This window comes from Porites lutea, chromosome 6 (genome assembly GCF_958299795.1).
Source record: "Porites lutea chromosome 6, jaPorLute2.1, whole genome shotgun sequence".
NCBI lineage: Eukaryota > Metazoa > Cnidaria > Anthozoa > Scleractinia > Poritidae > Porites > Porites lutea.
Genome location: NC_133206.1, coordinates 26644175 through 26660123, shown reverse-complemented (window position 1 = coordinate 26660123; position 15949 = coordinate 26644175). Strand labels below are relative to the sequence as shown.

General features: G+C 39.0%; 1 protein-coding gene across 1 annotated transcript in view; it reads left to right on the top strand.

Moving 5' to 3' along the window:
* LOC140940466 (solute carrier family 38 member 10-like) overlaps positions 1-11554 on the top strand; it is a 32689-nt gene extending 21135 nt beyond the window's left edge. Inside the window, exons 10-15 of the mRNA XM_073389441.1 lie at positions 1210-1327; positions 1511-1629; positions 2466-2681; positions 3932-4354; positions 7190-7639; positions 9412-11554. Of these exons, the coding sequence (XP_073245542.1) occupies positions 1210-1327; positions 1511-1629; positions 2466-2681; positions 3932-4354; positions 7190-7639; positions 9412-9426 (1341 nt within the window). The 3' untranslated portion in view covers positions 9427-11554. The remainder of the gene's footprint in view (positions 1-1209; positions 1328-1510; positions 1630-2465; positions 2682-3931; positions 4355-7189; positions 7640-9411) is intronic.
* Positions 11555-15949: the final 4395 nt, after the last annotated feature.

The following is a 15949-nucleotide window of genomic DNA, read 5'->3' as shown; positions in this document are numbered from 1 at the left end:
TGTTATCCATGTTAGTCAAAATGATATCAGAAAGATCGGCGATAGCAAGCTCACTCGAACGAGAACTACGGAAACCAAATTGCGAATCCAGCAGCAGGTCGTGTTGGGAAAGAAAGTAGTAAAAAGTTTGGTGCACGTGACGCTCAAGAATTTTGAGACAACAGCCAGAACTGATATTGGGCGATAATTGGATCGGTCAAATAACGAACCGTCTTTATGCAGTGGAGAGACTTTAGCAGTTTTCCAAAGATCGGGGAAAACACCGGAAGAAATGCTGAGATTAAAAATAGCAGTCAAAGATGGAGAGATAGACGAGGCTGCTATTTTTAGAAAATAGCTACCAAGGTCGTCCAGCCCAGTAGCCTTGTTAGTAGATAAATGCTGGAGGCTAGTTCTAACAAAATTTTCAGAGATAGGGGGAATACAATAGGACACTCCAGATGGTAGCTTGGAATCAACATAATAGGCAATACGCTCCCAGTTAGGTGGGTCAGAAGCATGATTTAACTGAACGGAGGAAGAAATATTGGCGAAATGCTCGTTAAAAAAGTTGGCAATATCATAAATAAACACGGTCTTGATCTTGGATAGCGAAGCTCAAGCCAAATTGTTTCGATTCCAGGCATTTCGAGGTCACTCCTTCTTGATATAGGCAAATGTGCGGGAACATACACAAGTAGACCACCTCCTCTGTTGGCCAATCTATCGGCGCGGAACAAGGTATATTTTTCCACGGCAACAGAAGCATCAGACCAAGAGTCGTTTAGAAACGTTTCGGCAATTCCGAGGATCAAGTTAGGTCTGTCTTTACGTTGGTTGGAAAAGGAGGATAAAAGTAGCTTTATTTCATCGAGCTTGTTTGTCAATGAACAAATATTGTAATGGCAAATATTCAAGCATTTATCCGTACTTCTTGCCAAATAATTTCACACCAAAGACATCATGGGGCAAATGGGTTAATGTACGTAGTCTTGAGATGTTGCTGAGTTTGTGATAAGAATCACAGATACCACATTTTAAAGCACTACATGATTATCAATAATACAATATTGTAACACTACCTGCATGGAGTAGGGTTTCATTTGTGGTTTCATGCAGAGTTTAGTTAACCTAAGATTAATGGTAACATTGAATCAAAGACTTTGTAAACATTGTAATGCTTGATTGCAGATGGAATTTTATGACGTGTATTTTTACTTTTTTCTTCAGTCAAGCAGCTCAGAGAATTTACCAGGAGGTTCTGGGTTTATTCAACCTGACAGATTCACTTATTTAACACTAACTATCATCTCTGGTACTCTCATGATGGGAATTCTCTTTCCACAAGGTAACCATTCAGCTTGTGTCAGTGATATTTCTTGAACAGTGAACTTTGCATTGCAAATGTGAACACTGGGATGTAACTTTGTGGTCTTGTACAGTGTCTATAAAGACTCGGCAGAAAAAGCCCTGAAAAAGAAGGGGGTAGGAAAGTGGATGTTAATGATTTTGGTAATTTTTTGTGTTATAGTTGAATTTGTCTTGGCCTTGACTGGAGCTACTATGGGGACTTTGATAGCATTTGTTTTCCCCTCCTGCCTGTTCTTACGAGCTGTGTCAGAGAAGACAAATACAAGGCTTATAGCAAGGGTAGGTTGCTAGAGCAATGGCTTAATGACATCTTGGTTTAAAGGGAATATCCATACATTTCTGTCGCAGTTAAGGTCACAATAAAAATTCTTATGAATAAAAGCAGTGGTGATTCAAATGGCTGCAATGTCATCAGTTTGATTCCTGTTGTTTCATCAGTGATGTGGTATTGGTCAAAATAAAGGTGGGCGTGCAGTTATTACCTGGAAGTGTTCTATATTTTATCAACCAGTTCAATCTAAACTGGTGGCCGACAGATTGACAGAGGTTGCCCATAAAACGCTTCTGTTTCTAGTTGACACATAACCGTCAGATCTGATTAAGTCCTAAATTTGTTTTAAATCCCAATTTCTCCTAAAATTTGATAATGCAAAACCGAAAAACGAAGTGCAAGCTGGTGTGCTGCTCAAACTGTAGCTGGAAAATGTAATGCAGATTGCATTCCTATAATGGCTTGTTACCTTGACTAGATGATTGGCTGTTGTAAAGAACTTTAGAATGACTGACTGTCGGTGTACTGTTGGTTAGTTGTCTATACGTCTAGTCCCTAGTAGGACTCTGGTGGTGACAGCTGCCTAGATCTGATCATCATTGCAAGACATTGATGTTTTAAGTTGCAGTTAGAGCTGTAATCATTAAGACTCCAGTGATAACTTCTGCAAGATGTTATGGCACATAAGTTAGAGCAAATCAAACCCATAGCCAGTAGAGTGGAATGGTCATAATGCCTGTCAGACTCCTTTTTTATTACTAACCCTAACTATGCCTGGATAGTTTTATTCAACTAACTTTTTGTTTTTGTCTCTTATTACTTGTGCTGTGTCTTTTAATTGCAGCTTGTGCTATTGCTAGGATCAGTCTGTTTTATAGCTGGTACCTACACTGTCCTCACAAAACAAGAGAGTGGTCATCAGCACCATCAAGTAGACATACACCCACCAGGCATAGATCCTATCAAACCAATGGCTCTTCACGACTCACTTCAGAATGTTAATCATACTAACATTCAAGGTGGCATTAAAGCAGCTCCAGTTGATGTTGATGTCGCTAAGGTATAATTTGCTGAAATTATGTTCAAACTTCCAACCTTCTGTGTCTGTTGAGGATAGTAAAAAGTCCTATCTGTTAAAGCGTTTCAGGAAGATCAGTTTAGCTTAAACCTGGACCATGCAACAACTAACAGCAAAATATGAAATGAAACCGTGAAAATACCTCCGTCATCAGCATTTCAAGAAGATCAGGTCCATTTCATGTACAGCTACTCCTTAGTCTTTTATTAGGGTGTGGCTCAAGAAGGAGATTCCAAGCAAACACATATCTCAATTTCAAAAGAAAGGCTTTTACGTGTATTGTTGAACACAGTTTAGGGGACGGTCAGCGGTAACTCGCTTGACGGCGCGTGTTTTAAATTAGACAAACAAACATGGCGGCGAAAAAAGCAATGGTACACAGAAGACGATTTCTCAAAAACCACTCATTAAAATTTCGTTATATTTGGCAGAATTTTTACTTTTATCATATTTTAAATAATGAGAACTTTAAAATGGAAGTTGCGCAGACGAATTTTGTGACACATTTAATAATTATGGTATAATTATATTATTGATTATCTATAAACCCGTCTGTTGAAATTTGGTCAAAAAGGCTTCAAGTGGTAATGATTAATTATAGAAAGCTGTGTGAAAGTTTATAGGAAATCTAAAGAGCAAAAGTGAAATTTTAAGGTTATATTCAATTGCTCATGTTGCCATGGAAACTACGAAAACGTCACATTTTGCCTGTCAATCAAAATCTTTCATCAGTATATTAGTTTCTGCTTGTGAGCTGCAACCTTTCTCTAGCCATGATTTGGCAAATGACATATACTCACAAAGTGCTAAAACTGGTTCAGCCACCTTAAGTTCAGTTTGTAATAAAGTCAGACTTGATAGGGATATGATTTGTTGGCATAAAAGACAATGTAGAATTTCCTTCATTGTTGCCATCACTGAAGTTCCTTTCTTGTTTGTGAGGAATCGTTTGTAACTGGGCGAAGAGGTCGTCTTTTGTAAATTTTGTTCAATTCTCCTAAGCCAGCTTATAATGAGATGGATACTGAAAACCACTGATGATCAAGGAAATACCCTCATCTTCATGAAAATGAACGTAACTACAATAGGTGCATGACTGTTCAGCTGTACCCTCTTAAATGAGTTTCAGTACAACTTTTCAAACCATGTAGTGGTTTACTTATTGAAGCATTGTCTTGTCCCATCATAGCGATGTGTTTTTTACTTATTAATATGTATACTGTATTTACCAGATTGGCTTAGGTGGAGGCATTCAACCTGGAGATGACAAACTTAAGGTTGTTGCTAATGATGGACAATCAATTGAGGCACAGGCTGCAGATGTAAAACCAGCTGATGCTGTTGGAAATGAAGGACTAAAGAGGGCTGAAGAGCCTGTCAAACCAGCTGAGGGTGGAGAGCATAGACATGAACCAGCAGTGCCCCATGCTCCTCAAGATAACCCAGCACAAGGTGCACCTGATCAGCGAAAGAGCGAGGATGGACATCTAAATGAAAAACGTCAGCTGATGAGTCAGAGAGTAGAAGAAAAACCAGCAGATACTAATGATCAAGCAGTGAAGGCTCCTGCTAGGAATGCCGCTGATACCAACCAGGTTAAGGTCTCCGAACAAGAAATCGATGAGGAACTGAAGAAGCTGCAGCACTCAGATAAGGTTAATAAGTCAGCAAAAACCTAAACAATGCCTTGATAGTCTCATTCTTCTGCAAGCATTTCGCTTGTCACAAAGTCTTGCGGAGTTTCCAGAACGTGATTCTTAAGCTAAGCTTTAGAAAAGAAATGAAGTCATATACTCGTAGTAATCGGCACGAAAGCCACGGATAAACAAAAAATCTCCTGATTTGCTGCTTGGTCCAACCATAAACCTCTCTTATGGTACTTGCAAATTAAACAAAAAACCGTTTACATGTAATAGTTGCCTTGACTTAGCTGAACATTTACAGAAAAAATCTTGCGAGTGAGAATTTAGCAGGAGAGGCTTGTTTCGTTTGCCCGTACTAATGTCTGCTGCTAACAGAGGAGAAGGGTGAAAATCAAATCAAGCAACATCTAAAACTTTTAACTTTAAAAACAGTTTTCGTGGCACTTTAAGGAACAAAAACAGGTCACAACAACTTTTTATAAGGTTAGTCGAAATATCAACATTCATTTAACTTATCGTCTTGACTATCTAATCTGTTATTAGATTCGATTAGGTACTCGGTATATAGAAGTTACTTTGGTTTGCTTTTCATCTCATGTGCTCAAAGCTATTTATTGTTTTCATTTGTTGTCGTGGAGTCTGAGAGAAGGCATACACAGATAAGATTGATGGCCAAGATGCACTGTAGCAACACAAAGCACTGGTTAATTCGTAAATTACCATTGTTACAAATAATAGTAATAAGTATATGATAATAATAATTATATTATTATTATAATTGTTAATCAACGATGATAGCGATCAGTGATAAAGTGAAGCAGTTTTAAAAAGTAAGAAAGAGTGTAAAAGTCGACTTTTCGGGTCATCGTAATACCATTATCAAGGCTATCTAAAGACTCTAAAAGTAACACATTATTGAAAAGTATTTAAAGCTAATAAAAAAAAATAAATAATAAAATTTCTTCTTCTTTAAAGCTAATTATAATATAATAATATTGCATAATCAACGGTATAGAGTATAGATTATTTGGCGAAATATTACTTGAGAAATTCTAACTAAAAATTGCTTATTTTATTTGAGCATGAGTTTTTCCAATTCTGAGGTCATGTGGAAGCCTTTGCTTTTTGATTTGTATGAAACTAAATTTGTGTATCTAATAAAGCATAATAATTATTTTGATATTAGTCTACTGATGATTTTGAAGGAAAGGATAACCGTGATTTTCCAAGTTCACTGTGGCAACATCCAAACTTTAAAAGCATAAATTTAGCATTATTTGAGGTTTGTTACTTTGCCTCTTAATAGTGAGTGATTAGGATGGATGTTTGACTAAATGGTCATGTTCATGTTCAAATAATTCTGAAAAAAATGAAAATAAAGAATAATTTTATACTGTAATCTGTCACTGTCAAACACTTGTTAGCATATAGAAGTATTTGCTTTTGAACTTTGTTTATAAAAATTTACCACAAAACAAAATAACACCATATCATGTACAAATACTGTGTGTTTGCACTTGTGTTGGCAATTCTATCCTGGTTGCTGTCATGTTTGATTGTTCAGTAGCCGGTATTGTTGTATCCTTGGCCATCAGTCTTCGGTTTTCTTGAGAGAGTTACCTCTGCTCCTTTGTGCTACTTTTGGAACTAGTTCCTCATAAATCCTGCTCACTTACAATATCCATCCGGGGGGCCAGCAACAACTTTATTTGTACCCTACATTGATTTACATGGTACAAAAAAAATAGTTAAAATATGGAGAGAGTACAGGCTGCGCATAATAACCATTGAGGGCTAAAATAATAGGGCAGCATTACTTAGGTAATTAATAAATGACTACATTAAAGGGTCAGGTGCATTAATGGAGACCTTAAGATCCCAGGACGGCGAAGGTAACGAAAGCGTCGCTTAGAAAGTAAATTCGCGTTCTTTTTTTCAATCTTCATCGCGATTGTTTGTATTCACTTAGGCAAACAAATGTAGGGCCGAACTCTCCTGGAGTTGAATTCCTAAGAACTATATCCAATTTAGAAGGAGAAACAAAATTTCGTCGTCGCTTGCTTACGTCCTCCATAGAACTTAAAATTAGGCATTTTCGGCGTAGACGTGCAGTGACGGCAAAGAAATTTTGAAAAAAGGTGTGCTGCAAATGCAGAGTTGTTTTTTGGCTTATTTGAACATTTCTTGTTTTGTTTTGTGGACGTTCTTGTCGCCGTCCCCGTCATCGGATCTCAAGGTCCCTTATCTTATCGTCGAACATAAGATCTTAACGCGCAATGTTCAGTTGTTTGGTCAAACTCTTCATTCTTCAAAGGTTTTATGCAAGAGGATCAATTTCCAGAAGAGGGACCAAACGAATTCGATATTTTCTAATAGTGATGACTATGCTGCCTTATGTCTGTTAACTGCGTGGCTTGCCCCTTTCTCGGCTTACAATTACGTTATCGTTGGTGGATGGCTCCTAGGTATCCTTGTAAACACCTGATAAAATCTCAGAACCTTCACTTCGCTATGCTTTCCAAAGAAACCAAATTATATAAGTGGACAGTTAAGTTTATTTTGCCCGCTCCAGTCCTGACTCGACTAGTTAACCGTCTCCGGTTCAGAGAAGTATCAACGAGTAAACTCCTTCTGCAAAGCTAACTTGGATGAATAAATAGCAAAAAACCATTCTCGAAAAATATTTGAAAAGGGCAAGTATAAAGCTACCATTAATAAAGTGATTACAAGGGGCAGAAACTTTCAATTTATGCAGTATTTATTTGTATATTTATCAAATTATTTATTTCTTTACTTATTTGTTACCTTATTTCAAATAATAAAGACTTTTTTCATCTATGCACCAAGGTATCGCTGCTAGATGGTAAGGACAAAGAACAAGATGACGCTGCTTTGCATAAGGACGAACCACAAGACGGTAAAGAAATATCTTTGGTAAAACGCGATCTTCAGTCCCAAGACTCGACAAGCTTGGGCAACGGTAAAGTGGAGTCTGAAAAAGCAGTGGAGGCTAGAAAGAGTGAAGATGTCTCACACAAAGCCGTTAATCAATCAGATTCACATAAGATGGACAAACTTGAATCTTTACCAGATCCTCTTAATACCAGAACTTCGCTTGGAATCAATAACAGAACTGCTGTTAAAAAAGGTTATGAAGTGATGAACAGCGTTAAAATGAGGGACCTCAAATCAAATAGCAAACTTAACGGAAAGCAATCCAGTTCACTTTCGTCAAAATCATTTAAAACATTGCTCTCCAAAACAAGTTCGAGGAGGACGAAAAGAAGCAGTCTTCAGGTAGTAAACGGTGTCCTAAAATGTTACTTATTCGTGTCTGTGGCAGTAATTAGCCTGAGAAAACAGCCAACATTTCGCGACCCCACCACTGGTTTCCCCGCGAAATGACGTCTGAGAAACGAGCGCAGAAATTCCATACTGATATACTACTTACTGTTGAGGTCATTTCAGGGAAATCTTAGACCGAGGCCTTGATGTATTATATCAAGGCTGACGTCTAACATTTCCCTGTAATGACTGAACGGACGAGGTTAATAAGTTATTTATTATATGGCCTTTTCATTATGGACCAGAGCCTGCGATCAATTAAAACCAACAACTGGTCAGCGGATAACCTTGAAAAACATGTCACCTCAATGAGTTTTACACTTGAGCCCGCAATAGATTCATCTGACACTGGTCAGCGGATACCCTTTTTGACAGCTGGCAAATTGACCATCACTTCTCAAACTCATTAATAATTCATAAAGAAAATTCAAAGGAAATTAATATTTAATGAGTATTTGGATATCAGATGAAAAACTGCTCATTTTTGCATCCTTAATTTCTCCTTCAAAAATGATTTTGTTTGAGAAGAAATATCAAACATTCGACACTGTTTCATCACCAGATGAAACACCTCGAAGTTCGTCCAAAATACTCCGCTGCGCGTCGTATTTTCAACTCTCTTCTCGGTGTTTCATCTGGGGATGAAACACTGCATCTCATGTTTGATATATTGCATGAATGTCCATAAGGATGTCCACTGTTACAGTCAAACCGGGAAAACCGTGAACATCAGAAATATTTCTGGAATGTTATTGTGTTGCAAGAAAAAAGCCAGTAAGGCGTGAGAAAACTAAACCGCAAGCAAGACCATTAATTAGTTTGTGGTTTTGTGGCTAGTTCGCGTGGCCTGATCTTTGCAGTGATTGGTCATAACACAATAATCATTTCTGAGATATTTCAAGCGTTCACGGTTTTCCCCGTCGCACTTTAAGTTAAACACGGATTGTATATGCCGTAGCCACCCAGCTAGTAATGCCAGATCATTACAAGAAAATATTACCCAGTCATTACAAGAAAACAGCCAATCAGAGCGCGCGTACTACTGTAGCCCTATAGTAGGACGAGTTACTACCCAGATCGGGGTTGTGCTTCTGATCGCTTGAAGCATGTTTCCCCTGCTGCGCGACCAATCAGAAGTACTACCCAGATCTAGGCAATGATACGTCATCAGAATGGATTTTCCGAGCACGTCTCTCCGACGTTATGTCACGGGGAAACCAGTGGTGACGTTGCGAAATATCGGCTGTTTCCTCAGGCTATGACAGTAATATGTAATATTTTCTCGTTTGATGACCTGTGGATGCGTCCCCATATATATGCAGTGACCAAGCATGTTAGGTCGAGGTAGCAGTGGGCGAAGGCTGCGTTTTTTGTGTTTGTTTATGGAGCTAGATAAACCAGGATAGCCAATCAGAGCATCAGGATTCCTTTCATCTTGCTCACTCTTATCGCTTTGTTTCAGTTACAGTAATCACCAATTTTCTTCACTGCTTATCTAAGTGTAACGGTAGAGACAGAAATGGCTTTATTCATGTGTTTATTTTGTTGTCATCAGGCTTTTTCTCTAACCCAGGTGTTCGCTTTATCCCTGCAAGAGTTAAGCAATTTGCTTTAAAAAGGGCAACATTGTTCGAGAGAAATGGCATTTGCAATTTCTGGTGCCGTTTGTGGGAGAAATCAGACATTGTGTTGATTTTATTGTTATAATTTTCTTTTTTGTACAGGTAAAAGACAGATAGCATCAGTTACAAACAGCAAGTAACTATAATGGTACAACTGGCAGGTGTGTCTACAGTAACTGTTCTCTGTGGTTCAGGAGGCTTGCCATCTTATACTTGGAGTGGGATATCCTTGTAAGTCAATTGGTACAATCTGGGTTTGTCCGTCATACTACACAATTCAAGCACAAAGTGTTCATTGTGGTTATCCTGGACGTTGTAGTCATTAACCTGTAATGAAGGAAGCTTCACAAGTAAAGAAGACAGTCGTCATAAAGGGTCCTTCTTTCTTAGTTATATTATTAAAATGAAACCACGGGTTACGAGCATCACGTTTATGCGATTAATTCGTCGTTAAGAACCTATTGTTAAGTGAGCCACCCGAATTAACAAAACCGCTTAGTCGTTTTCCTGTCTGGAAACTGCATTAACGCGATCTCCCTGTCATAACGACGACATACTTTTGACCCAAACGGCCAATAATAATCAGTCATTTCCTTCTCGGAAGCCTCGTTAAACCTCGTTAATGCGATGGCTCTTAGTTGGTCGCTGTTATGCGAGTCTAACAAAGTAGATATATTTGGCGAGGTTATTTGGCTTGAATACTTGTTCAGAGAATTACAGTATCAGAGATATGGCCTTAATTAAGCGACGCACATTGCACTTCCGAAATTACCTCAATAGTGTCGATTATGGATGTAACCACGCTCTGTGAGGGTGCACAATCCTTCGTGTTTTGTTCACAAATTGAGCACGAAATAAATTAATGCGATGTTTTTATCGCTCAACAAGATCATAATGATAGAAATGCTAATGAACGTTGTGTACCGTCAAGTCCCAAAACATAACACAGGTGTCTGACGGGCCTCATAACTATTCCACTCTATTAAATATCAAATGCAATGAGAGCTACGGACGACAAATGCAAGTTGTTTAAAACCAGGCACATTAGTATCCACGAGGTTGAATGTGTTAAATATCTTTGTACAATTGCGAAAAATACCTGCAGCCGATGTGGTCAAGGGAGTTATAAACATTGGTGGATGTCTCGTGTCTTTTTTTGGCTCTGGGGTCTAGTTGTTCTAAAGCCGTTTAGCCCTAACTTGGGGTTAAAATTTTATCCGGCTTTCTTTTTCTTTTGATTAAAAGTACTTTCTCGGATAATTTTCGATTCTCCGTACTCTTAGAGCATCCAATCATCCAACTGTAGACAAGAAGAATCATACTAAATTTGCTTTTAAGCTTTCATATCTGAATTTCAATTTTGCACTACCACTACCTAATCAAGTAGTAAATTTCAGGATCCCTGGGTTATTTTAGCCGTGCTTTAAACAACCCGGTCCTGGTATTTTTTAAGTGAACACCCGGAATCAATGCTGTGAAATGGCAATTTGGTTAAGGTGTTAAATTGCTTCAGGGACGGCTGAGATGTTGGGGGTGGGGAAAGGAGCCTTAGCCTCCCCCGCCCCTCCTCCCATCATTCATTTCAGGACATCTAAAAAATTCAAATTTTCCGGTGGGAGCACGCCCCCCCCCAACCCCCCTAAGATGTTTACCCATACGGGTTCGTATTCCCCCACTCTCAAACTTGCTTTGCGGTCCCTGAACGTATCTAGATATTTTAAAGTGAATGTAATATTCTTGCTCAGTGTAGAACGTTTCTAACACTGGATTATATCGACGCTATATCTTCTGGCAATTGCCCAGTGGGGACATAAACTCGCACAGTAAGAGTGTAATGGAATTTGTCGTATCGGGTGATATTATTTCAAAAAATTTTTTTATTTCTTACTGTAAGCTCCTGATACTTCCATTGTTGAGTAAAACTGTTATTAATTTGGGTTGGGTTCACAGATTTAAATTTGAATTGTACACGATTTTTCACGTGATATATTAGTCAAGATGATAAGGTCATATTTCGAGCTTGGGCCACCTGTGGACAGACCAATAGAAAAGTTTCGGGGGACTGGTTGAGAAGAATTTTCGAGTCGCATGAATTTTTCTCGTTAATATAACTTTTTTATGGTCTGTCCGTTAGTAATTATGAATCGTTGAACAGTAATCTATGTTAAATACTTTCACCACTTCACCACTTCTCAAGAGAATTCACTACACGTAATTTGTCAATAAATTGAATTCCCGAAAGGAAGCTTGTCTTTTCCTTGTATATTGATAGCTTGTGTGATGAAAATCGCTAAAAGACGATTTATTGGTTGCGAAATAGGTCGGTGTAAAACACAGACTGCGGACCACGGACGGTGGACTGGGTATAAAACATGGACTAGACATAAATTGCGGTCTGCGGACTACGTTGGTAAAAACTGTGCTTATTGGTTCTAGGTAAGATAAAATAAGATCAAAAGATCGCTAAATAGCAAAACACGTGAGTTTAAGTTATTAATACTCCTAGAAACTCTTGGTGGAGGTGTGCTGCTCGGTTCTCCAAATCCTGAGCCTGACCAAACTGCTATTTTCTACACCTATTTTTGGACCTGGTCTCGGTCTCTAACACCCATGAAAGGGGTCACAAACACGATGTACATGTTTACATAGGTGTAAATATTGTCATCAACGCTTAGACTTTGCGTTGGATGATATACTTCGGTTATCATTTACGTATAGGTGAGTAACCCCTTCCCCTAAATACAGCTTTTTTGCATCGCGGAATGCCCCTATATTGACCCTCTCATCTAGGTTTTTCATTTCCTCATATCCCCAAGGCTTTGAAATGGAATTGTGGCATCTGTAAGAATTTTACTCTCACTGACCCCAATTAATACTATTTTTTTTATTCGGCGCTTCTCGATTTCACATCTTCTATTGGTTTTATACTATAAACAGACTGCGTGACCAGCTAAAGGAATGTTTGTGTGTGAAGCAAGGAGCTTGGACTACTGTTCTAATGTTAGTCCGCTATCCGTTTCTCTCAGTTTTTCCTCTCTAACGCTGTTTTTATATGCATAGTCCGACGTCCGCGTTTTATACCTAGTCCGTGTTTTATACACAGTCCCAGACTCGTACCCCAGTCGCTATTTAAGTGTTTTTTTTGGGGTGAGAGAAGATTGAGTATTAGGTTGAGGCGCGTTCGGGGTCTAATGGGAAGGGAAGAATGAAACATATTTTTTCTCCTTTCCTTCCCATGAGACCCCGCGCCCGCCTCAACCTAATCCCCAATCTTCTCTCACCCAAAAAACACTTAAATAGCGACTGGGTGCGAGTCTGACCCAGTCCGCAGTCTGCAGTCCTCATTTTATACTGACTGGGTGCGAAATGTTATCAACAACTATCAAAACTCAACGAGACTAGACAGAAGGTTAGAGAGACTCGAAGTCTCTCTAATCACATAAGGGAAATGTGCGAGCCTCGTCTCCAGAGTACTATAGGGCGCACCGATTAGGCTTTTTTGTGGGCAGGAATCTCATAAGGAGGGCAAGAATTCATAAAAGTCGATCGCGTCATAGACTTTTGTCTTCATCTCATGAATAAAATGCGGTGGATTCCCACTAAGACATGGTCATGTGCTATTTTTAGGTGGTTTAAACCTGCTTGAAAGGTTTAACATGGATAATGTTGTAGCCTTTTGTCCCTTTTGGCAACGATTGGAAAGCGGTGGATTTACTGGGACTGTGTCACAATAGTGCGCATGTGTGAGCTGTGACAGTAGCTGATTGTTTTTAAACCAATCGAAAGCGAGTAAGATGCACGCAAAGAAATTTACATAATTCAAAATTCGATGTTCGCGAAGCTGGAGACTTCCGGACGTTTTTGTTGCATATTGTATATCACCATAATTCATATTTATTCTCTGGTATTCCTCAGATATATGTTGCAGCCAATAAGACTGAGATAATAAACAACCCCGGCCAGCTTTGAAACAAACATTTACCTACGTGTATTTTTACGTACCCAAATTTGTAAACGAACCTTGCTCATTACTTTGTTTGCCCTATATTAACTTAGAAATACCTACAAACTGCGCCTGACCGGTGACCAAAACACCCAGTATTGAATTAGGCAAACATTTTGCATAAAATGCCAGCTAAATGCGCGCTATAATAAAATAGGCCATGTGTTCGGCTAGCGCGATAAACACTGTATGAATCGCACTGTAACTCAGACATTATCGAGTTCAACACATAAAGAAACCAGATCATAAACGGAACATTAAGGCAACAATTTATTTTTATAAGATCAATTCTTAAATATTTATGCTCATACAAGTAGTATACTATGTTGAAAATTAACCTCGTTGGTGCCTTCCCTTGCCTTCCGTATGCCTTCCCTTTATTAATATGCATAAGCCTATGACGTCACCTCGGAAAGAAGTGTCTTCCTGCATACTAATTTGGATTAGGTTTACTAATGAGTGTCACTCTACTACAATAGGAACAATAGGCTTGCCTAGACTTGCCCGGGCTCTTTTAACCCTGATTGGATAGTAAACAATCTATTCTATCTTCCAAATAAAAGCGCGCTCTCCGTTCAGCATTTTATTATTGTCACAAACTCCAGTAATTAATATTTTTGAGCGGATAGCTTCCAAACATACTAGTCAACGGTCCGAAAACAGTACTCGACTTAAAACTATTCACTGTGACCAAAGATAAATATTTTTATTCTACAAAACCATTGATTCTGTTTTGTCAATATAATTCAACCTTCAAACGTTTCTAGACTGTGGTGTCGAGCGTTAACCATTAACAGGTTGGCCTTTTTCCTTTTAGACCTGTATCATACGAAACAAAACGAACGCAAGCGAACTGTATTTTATTATTCATCGCAAACTAATTTAATATACACTGAGCCAACATGAACGCTGGTCGCATAAATTATCCACGGGAATCAACTCAATTATATATAAACAATAGCGTGAATGCGCTTGGGTGAACATCTTAAAAGCTTTTATTTCTTCAAATCTTACAAAGCAAAAATACATTTATTGTAGTAACTCAACAATTTTAGAAAAAGGATTACAATATGGTGAGCAAATGTTCAAAGCCTTGAAAGTGCCTCTCCCTCTAGCTCTTTCGATTGCTTTCGTTTCTTGAACAAATGCTTGGACACTTGGTTCGTCTTCGTGTATATAAATCCACTTTCTTTTGCCGTTGGAATAATGTTTTATTTTGACGGGCCAGTAATTTTCAGATGCAAACATGACTGTGGGGGTATAAGGGTTAACAGCATTTCGAGTGCTCGTGTACATCTCGCAAAGGCCAAACCCTTCTGGAATAGCTTTGAGATAGGGCGCTCTATGTAAATAATTCTGCAAGGCGGGCCAGGTCATCCCACACCAATCCAGATCAAACGGTTTCGGTTTACGCGTAGATGATTTAGCTTCAGCATATTTCGGGGGCACAATAAGATCCTTTGGGGGGATCGATTCCACCTCTCCCTCTGGTTTTAAGGTTTTGTTGATACTTGGGTAAACTCGACAAGAGCCAAAGATGTCGCTCAACACCTGCTTATTTGCCGCCGTGTCCGGTTTATTATCTACAAAGATGTAACCGTAAGGCCTCTCTGTTTAATGATAATAAGCTGTCATGAATCGTTGGCGATTCTTATCAAACATACGCTCAGCAACAATTCCGATTTGTTTCCGATCGCTAGGACTTCGGAAAAGAGCCATGTACCGTGCATTCCGACTGATATCGGTGTTAAATTTTCCCTTGGGGAACATATTCTGAAGGAGCAGTATGACGCTGGCATTTCTATGGCGACCTTGGGTAAACAACCGAGGAACGATGGGGCTTTCGATCGCTTCTGCCATTAGATCATCAAAGATGATAATGTTGTTGTATTTTGGGTCAATTTCTCGCAGATCTTCTTGAAATGGGGGAAGGCCACGAAAAAATTTAATGTCCTTTCCGATCGCTGATTTCAAAGTTTCGTATCTATCTTGCTACTGACTGTAATACCATAAAATGCGACGGGGCTTGTTGGTTTCGTAGACAATACGATCTCTCGTTAGAATCTGTTCTACGAAAACTGTTTTCCCTGATTGACTTGGTCCAACCACAAGGAGTGAGAACTTATGGCGAAACATAAAATCTGGATAAGGCTCGGTTGCCAAGGAAACATCATGGGAAAGCTTTACCTTCTTCGCAGTAGAAGAAGTTTTCGGCGTTTCGTTTACTGGTCTTCTTTTTCTTGGTTCACATATTTTTCTCGTGGAACTAGATGAACAACGAGGTAAGTCGACGCTTGAAGAAATATATTCTCTTTTTGATTCCCAAGAAACCTTAGCCTCTTTTAAGAGTCGTGTTCGTCTTAGCCCGGTTAAGTCATGGACAATTTCAAGATGAGAACTCAAGTTGGACACACCAGGTTTGCCACATAGCGGACAAATTCGAGGAAACGTTCGAGGCATGACTGCTTATGAAAAATGACTCACAGTTAACAGAATCATTTAATATATAGTTATTTTACAATGGTGGGGAGTACTTAAGAGAATTCAGGGGTACAGGAGGGGTACAGGAAGGGTACAGTAGGGGTACAGGAAGGGTACAGTAGGGGTACAGGAGGGGTACAGGAAGGGTACAGTAGG